Genomic DNA, 7,595 nt, shown 5'->3' with positions numbered 1-7,595 from the left:
ATCCTCGAGCTGCAGCCATGGCCTCTGTGAGTTCAATCCCCCTTTCTATCTGTTCCTTCTAGCTAGATCTGAGCTGCAGCTAGGGTTTGATCTAGATGCATGGTTGATTAGTGGTCTGATCTGTGAGCTTATATGGTTGATTGCTATGCCGCGGTTGCAATTTGTGATAGGGCTAGATGTTCAAGCATGTGGTAGGCTAGATTAGTAGTAGAGTTTGAAATTGAACCTTGTGCTTGTGTTGATTCATGCTTAGATCTGTGATTTGTAGCTATTGGTGGTCCATTTGTAGCATGCTGTTTGTTGTAGATGTATGTTTGTGCTCATAGATTGTCCGGTATGCTTAGTATGATAGCGATGAATCATATGTGCTTAGTATGATAGTGATGAAGCATGTGCTTGCTATGATAGTGATGAACCATGTACATGTATGCTCCTGCTTTCATGGATTGGCTGGTATGTTGTGTGTTATGCTTATTGTCAATGCGTGCTATGATTGTAGGACATGACCATGCAGACGCAAGATCTTAGTCGGGCCCTTGTCCTGTCCGACAGTCAGTTTGCTCCATCGTTTGTCGAGGACTCACAGCCTATGTCCAAGATGGCACCTGATTCAGAGGTGTTCGTGTCTGATTCCCTCTATGTGCCAGTAGTGCTCGTAGAGCCAACTCCTGTTGCTGCTGCTGCACTCAAGGTAGCAACAGCAAAGGCAAAGAAGGATGTTAGGTCGAACAACATGAAGTGGAAGCCGTTCATGTCCACGTTCGTGCTGAACAAGATGTGTGAGCTCATCTCTAGTGGATTAGGACTGCAAGGGCTTCAAGGAGGTGCACTTGAACACCGTTGCGAAGCAGGTGTTCGAGTTCTGTGGGCAGGAGGTGTCTCCACCCAGGTGTACAACCACCTGAGGAATTGGAGAGGTCGATGGATCCAAGTGTCCAAGCTGAGAGACATTAGCGGCGCCTCATGGAATGAGAACACTTGCTCCATAGTTCTGGAGGCAGAGCACTACGCCAGCCATGTCGCGGTTAGCTCACAACCCTCTTCATTTTTTTCATACTGTCCACCATTTCCTACTCATAATCGCAACTAATAACACTTGTGCTTCATTCTTAGGACCACCCAAGGGACGCTTAGTTTCTCAAAACACCCATTCAAAACTACAGCCAGATGTTGCACATCTTCTCCTTTGGGTTGGCAATTGAGAAGCATGCCATGGGCTCAAGGGAGCCTCTTAGTTATCCCATGCCAGACTTCCCCGGGACCCCGGACGTCGAGGTCCTTGATGGCCCTGACAAGCCCTTCGTGAAGCTCTTCGACAAGCCATTTGACCCCGTCCATGATAGGAAGAGGAAGAGAGGAGGCCTGATGGAGGAGGAGATCAATGTCTTTTACATCATGACTGAGGCAGTGAAGGAGGTGGCAACAACCATCAGGGAGTGCAAGCCCCTCGACGTCCACCCTGACCTATATGGCGCTGTCATGACTTAGGGTGACTTCAACAACGAGGCTCTCATGGAAGCTCTCAGCCACCTGCTTGACAACAAGGCCCAGGGTGTTGGGTTCGTTGCCATGGCAGACACTCACAGGGTGCTGTGGCTCAGGAGCTGGCTAGGCAAGCACTACTACTAGAGTAGTGCTGCCTGTGAGCGTGCATGATCCCCGGCGGGGATGGCGGTGGCGACGACAACGATGACGATGATGCCATACATTTTGTGTAGCTAGGGCTTAAAAACTATTTGATGGTTTATTTTGGTGAGGTGGTATATACTAACCCCTCACGCTGATGGTGAACTTGCGGTGGTAGGACGACACCCTCTTTTGTATGTGGTGGTAGGTTAACACCAAGGTAGTGCTAGGTAGAACTTGCTATGTCGTATGATCATGCATGATTTACTTCTTCTCTTCTGCTCCATTGTTGTTTGTGTGCTACTTTGATTGCTACTTGTCTGCTCCATTGATTTGCTGCTTCAACTCTTGTTCTTGTGCATTGCTAGGGCAAGTGGTATGTCGTGTTCATCGGTAAGGCTCCAGGGGTTTACAGTTCATGGGAAGAAGCCAGTGCACAAGTGGCGTCGTATAGCAACAGTAGCCATAGAGGGTTCAAGACTAGGCAGGAAGCAAAACAAGCTTACTCCGACTGGGTGCGAAAGCACAGAGGCAGCAGTATTGATAGTGGCAAGGTTGAAGATGTCAAGATGGATCGTTAGTTTGGACTGAAGCTGAAGAACTTAATCATCTTCGCATAGTTCATCGCCATTGATGTGTTGTGACGTTGGTGTGCTAGGTGTGATCATTGTGGGTAAGCTCACCAACTAGGGTACAAGGTAAGCACAACATGTACGTCGTATGCAACCAAACGCCGTGTTCATGTGCTGCCCGAGCCAATGCAGGCAACCAAACAAAGTGCACTTGCGTATTACCTAGTGCAGGGACACTAAATGTAGGCGACCAAACAACTTGCAGATGACGTATTAGGGCTTGTTTTTGCTCAACCAGGCTAGGTTGAGAAGTGTATGCGATGCAGGAACTGTTTACAATGGCAACCAAACACGCCCAACGTGATTATTCATGCATAATCTATTAAAATTCTTTAATTTGTATAGATGCTAACAGTACACATGTCTGATGACCTGTGGGCACTGTGTAAAGGCACTCCATCCGTTTGGGTTTACAAGACTTGTTTGGGTTTACAAGACTTGTTATTCTCGAAATTCGCAGGGGCACACACATGTTTTGCCACTCGATTTTCCTCGCAATTCGCGAAGTAGTTGAATCCCGCATGAGGGCGTAGTAAGTTTTAAGTTTCAATTGTTGAAACTTACGGCTTTTCAACTGAAACATGTGATTTTCTCGCTCACTCTTATCAAGTTTCATGGATAGAATTTTAAGATATTTTTTGTCGGTCATAGGCACAAAAATCATGATTTTATTGGTCGCTCGTACTAAGTTTCAAGAGTTGAAACTCAACATTTATTTTCAAAATTCATCAAATGTATTTAAAATGGATCTTATTTGAAAGCCCTCATCACAAAAAACATAAATATGAGACTAGACTTAATTTGGACTTTTTATTCAAAAGATATAAAGTTTGAAATCAGAAGTCAAAAATGAAAGCATGTGCAAGAGACTCTGTGCCATGAAACCTGTGTGCCACAAATCCCCATCCCTTGTTAATCTTGTATTCTTAGGAAATTGAGGTCCCCGTCACTCTTCGGGGTTGGCTGGGGCGAAACCTAGCCTCCTCCGCCCCCACCTCCATCTCCTTCACAACTCTCTTGCCGCAGCTTTGCAACCTAGATGAGCCAAGCCTCATGGATATGCGACAGTGAGCGGTATCTTTTGCGATTGGGCTACGTGGTATGGTGCCCTTGGACGACTGTTGAAAGAAACTCATACTATTGTATTCATGTGCTACGTATACCATATTTCGGGCCATATGTGCCTACATGTGCATGGGCTAAGAACAAGTTTAACCTATCCCCTATCCGTTAGAGGAGTAAACGGCCGAGTATCTTTAGAGGGGTATTTATCCTCTAACAATGAACGGACCTAACTGATCCCTTACATTCAGAGGAGGATAATTTTTTTAGCAATTCCTTTAGCCTAGCCGCATGAACTTCAAACAATTGCACATTATATCATCCTCGGTCTTGGCCTTTTCTTAGGTCTTGGCAATTCTTCCTTCTTGGCCTCCTCTTCACCAAATTGATGATCAAACACCGAGTCATAGTTGAGATCTTCAAGCCCAAGCATATATGACGTCTCCAAAGATGACAAGAATCCGTCCACGTTTATCTCCGCACTACAACAAACAACAACAAACTCCATCATCCTACGGCCGCAAGCAATCACCGTGCAATGCATCCGCCAAAATGACAAACGCATTTTTTTAACCTTGAATGCATTTCATCGACCACTTGGTGGCCATGGCCCTTGTAGCCAGCAGTGGCGGCCGGACACGCCGGAGCAGTGGTCATAGGGGTGGAGGAGCTGGATGAGGACGAGGCACTGGAGGGGTCACCTTCTTAGTCTTCTTCGCTGCCTCCTCGGGAGTGCCGACGCGGTGGCCGTCAATTTCCTTGCCCGCTTGCTAGCGGCAGGAACAACGGGAGGGCGACCGCCAAGTTGCCGGTGATGGTTTTTGGTGAGGTGGATCAAATGAGATTTTTGGTGCATAACCTTTTTTTGGGTGCGGGTGTCGGCGTGGGGGTTGTTTTCAGCGGAAATGCGCCGTCGGCAAGGTTGTCAGAATCGTGATTCTGTAATACGATTCTACGACTTTACGATCCAAACTAACCCCTGTGATTCTACGGTTTTAGTTCATAGAAGCTACGTTTATACGATCTTGATAGTGAAGATTCTACGAATTGCGATCCTACCATCGGAGCTCCGATCCGATTCAAAATCGCGATTCTGAGAACCTTGGCCGGCGGCGTTGGCCGGTGGGGTGGCGGACAGGGTTTGGCTATCCATTCCAGCCAAAATCGAAAGCATGAGCGCTGGCTCCGGCGACTACGGGTGGCAGCAACGGGAAGGGTTGGCCACTCGGGCGAAAGAGGAATTGGTGACATTTTTACTGGTGCCGTCGAGGTTGAGTATATTTAGGAGGGTTGGTGCACCTTTTGGGCCGGAGGAGGATAATATTTACTCCACTAACTGTTTGGGAGTTTGGCTAAGTATGGTTAAGCGCCTATTTTGCTCCTCTAACCAATTACATGGATGGGTTAGAGTTTCTCTAAGGGATACTTTGTCGGAAAACTATCATAGGTGTGTCATTCCTGGTTTCCTAAGGAGTCGTAACCTTACCGAACAAGTGAGATGTCATAATCTTGGAAGACCTGGGGAGCAGTAGGTGGAGGCAAGTCCACCGCCTTATACCACATGTATTTGGGTGCCATGCGAAACCAAGAAGGCCGAAAATTCCAACAGAAGTAGCATTTTGACAACATTTGGTTACATTTCAATCATATTTGGAAAAATGTTGGTGTTGGTTGAAATCTGGTTAAAACCAAATGAGTGAGCTGGTCTATTATATAGCTTTCCCGGTTGCGTAGCATAATTGAACAACAGCTAAATTCTTCTCAACATGCATGGAACTAAAATAATACTCCTACTAAGGAAAAGTTAGACCCTGATGACCATTAAGCGACCCTCTTTGTCCCCTTCCAATGGTCAGCCTCCCTCACACAAGTCCACTATAGCTTTGATGCTACAGCCCATACCACACTGTACCCTTCATATATACTCAGATTCCCCTCTCTCTTTCTCCCCCGTTCCATCCATTCCAACCTACTTCTACACCTCAAACCGCATCAAGATCCCTTCATCTCCATGGCCGACGAGTGGTGGAGTGGTTCACAGAGGAGCCACGGGACGTCGGCGTGCTCCGCCGCGCCACTCATGGACACGGGTCACGCAGCCACATGCGGCTGGACGTCCCCGGCCGCGGAGTCGACGAGCTCAATAACCTTCCAGGATCCCCACAGGAGCAGCAGTACTATCGCTCATCAGCCTTCATCCGATGCCGCTTCCTCGATTGGTGATGCACACATGGACTGGACGCACGCCTTCTTGTAAGTAGCCTTCCATCTTCCATCTTTCTTCTAGCTGCCCGTGTGGATGACTAAGGTCCTCGCTTGATCGAGTTTCAGGAGCGGGAGAAGCGACGCTAGCTTCCAAGCCGTGCTTCAAGACGACATGCCGGCGTCAATGACGACGAGGCCCTTATTTCGTGCTCATCAGCCGGCCGTCGACGAGGCCGTGATGAGCAATCCGTTCAGGGACATGAGCCACAGCTTCAGCTTGCTCGACCAGGTGCCTGCAGCGTCGTCTCCGTACGGCACGGCGCCACTGCAAGGCATGTTCGACAACGCCGGGGCGTCGCGCAACGTTTCGGTGTTGGGGGAGTGCCAGTCATCCACCAGCTACGACGGCACGGCGGCGATGCAGTTAAATCAAGCGGCGACGCAGATGCTAGGCGGTGGCGCCCAACTGCAGTACTTGTCCGGGTCCGGCGGCTACTTGCCTTTCGGCGGCGCCCCTCTATCGTCGCAGCTTCTCTTGCAAGCCCTACAGCCCAAGACCAGCTACAGCTCTAGCTCCAATACCCTCATGGCGAAGGTAATTAACCACATGGAGAATATTAGTAGTTTACTACCAGAGGCCATACAGCTAGGGTTTCGTTAAGCTATGCATAACCTCAGTTTCTCCTGCAGTCTGCCGAGCACGCGTGCTCACCGCCGGTGAGGAGAAGCGAGCCCGACTCGCCTGCCGCGGCGAAAAGGCCACGGATCGAGGCGCCGTCGCCGTTGCCCACGTTTAAGGTGCGGCCCGATCGATCCGAGTAGATTTGTAGATCTTTCTGCATTTCAGGGTCACTTTTTGTTGCTTCGATCGATGGCTGGTGTTTTCCTTTTGCGAGCATCGATGGACGATGACTTTTGGATTGCATAAAAATTTCTTTTGAGCTGCAGGTGAGGAAAGAGAAGCTAGGGGACAGAATCACTGCGCTCCAGCAATTAGTCTCGCCTTTTGGAAAGGTATTAGTTCTTCTTTCTGCTCTGAATCAACTCCCTATCTTTCCTCGCCACCGTTCCAATTATCGGAGAGAACAAGTGCTCTTCTACTGAACCCGTCTGAGATCGATAATGACCTAACTTATCGCTGGTGTCCTCGCATGCACTTTAGACCGATACCGCATCGGTTCTTCACGAGGCCAACGAATACATCAAGTTCCTCCATGACCAAGTTGCGGTGAGTGCCCAAAATCACCACGCCTGCCTTGCTGCGTCCACATTTCTTGTTCATATTCCGGAACATCGCTTATAAATTGCTCAACACTGAACTCCCTGCAGTCTCTGACCTATCCGTACTTGAAGAATGTGAACCCGTTGCAGCAGTTCCAGCAGAAGGTAAGAAACTGAGTTTATATCAATTTGTCCATCTTATATGTTTCTGTTGCTTGGCTGTTGATGACATTTGCTTGGTAGGGTTCCGAGAATGCGAAGGACGATGGTGGCGAGCCGAAGAAGGACCTCCGAAGCCGAGGCCTGTGCCTTGTGCCGGTAGCAACGACGTACACGGTTGCGAGCGAGACGGTGCCGGAATTCTGGTACCCAACATTTGGAGGCACGTTTAGGTAGAGATATAAGGTAGTTTTAATTAGCTTTCAGCATGTACACGTGCTAAGCAATTTGTACATGTCCAGATTACAAACAAACACAGTGTTGAGGCTAAAGCAAAGCAAAGGCGCATGTTGCTAGAGTACTAAGATAGTATGTATGTAAACGGTGATCATTAAACATAATATTAGTAGCTACCCTGTGAAGAAAAAGCAAATAGATAATGATCCAAGCAATGAAGAAATCAAAAGATATTTGGAAAGGCCAAAAGGGGAGCTATAATATAATACAAGTTTTAGAGTGGTTGGGCTTTTTTAGAACCGTTCGTTGATGTCGATCTAACGGCAGACAAATACGAAGTACTGGGTAGTACTCCGATGAAAGTACGCGAAAGTACTAAAATGAGTGGGGCCGGTACTCGTGACAAGGTGGGGACGCATTTTAATCTAGGGGCAGTTTAGTCCTAGGAAAATT

General features: G+C 48.1%; 1 protein-coding gene across 3 annotated transcripts; it reads left to right on the top strand.

Annotated features, from left to right (window-relative positions):
* Window positions 1-5,194: 5,194 nt before the first annotated feature.
* LOC119269234 (transcription factor bHLH110-like) lies at window positions 5,195-7,323 on the top strand. 3 transcript variants are annotated; one of them, XM_037551028.1, is made up of 7 exons: window positions 5,195-5,573; window positions 5,646-6,120; window positions 6,204-6,323; window positions 6,474-6,539; window positions 6,688-6,753; window positions 6,855-6,911; window positions 6,990-7,323. In XM_037551028.1, the coding sequence occupies exons 1-7, from the start codon at window positions 5,332-5,334 to the stop codon at window positions 7,140-7,142; spliced, it is 1,179 nt and encodes a 392-aa protein (XP_037406925.1). In that variant the 5' UTR covers window positions 5,195-5,331; the 3' UTR covers window positions 7,143-7,323. The 3 variants fall into 3 exon arrangements, with proteins under 3 accessions (XP_037406925.1, XP_037406927.1, XP_037406926.1); XM_037551030.1 differs by having other exon boundaries at window positions 5,197-5,573; window positions 6,216-6,323; XM_037551029.1 differs by having other exon boundaries at window positions 5,198-5,573; window positions 5,652-6,120.
* Window positions 7,324-7,595: the final 272 nt, after the last annotated feature.

This window comes from Triticum dicoccoides, chromosome 3A (genome assembly GCF_002162155.2).
Source record: "Triticum dicoccoides isolate Atlit2015 ecotype Zavitan chromosome 3A, WEW_v2.0, whole genome shotgun sequence".
Taxonomy (NCBI): domain Eukaryota; kingdom Viridiplantae; phylum Streptophyta; class Magnoliopsida; order Poales; family Poaceae; genus Triticum; species Triticum dicoccoides.
Note: the sequence above shows the minus strand (reverse complement) of the source record. Positions and strands in the feature narration are given on the sequence as shown.

What these genes read in the sequence shown, in the direction of transcription:
- LOC119269234 (XM_037551028.1), top strand. Translation starts at nt 5,332, where the DNA reads ATGGCCGACGAGTGGTGGAGTGGTTCACAGAGGAGCCACGGGACGTCG. An exon ending in CCAATACCCTCATGGCGAAG is followed by an intron (nt 6,121 to 6,203) that starts GTAATTAACCAC and finishes GCATAACCTCAG; the next exon opens with TTTCTCCTGCAGTCTGCCGA. An exon ending in TCCTCCATGACCAAGTTGCG is followed by an intron (nt 6,754 to 6,854) that starts GTGAGTGCCCAA and finishes AACTCCCTGCAG; the next exon opens with TCTCTGACCTATCCGTACTT.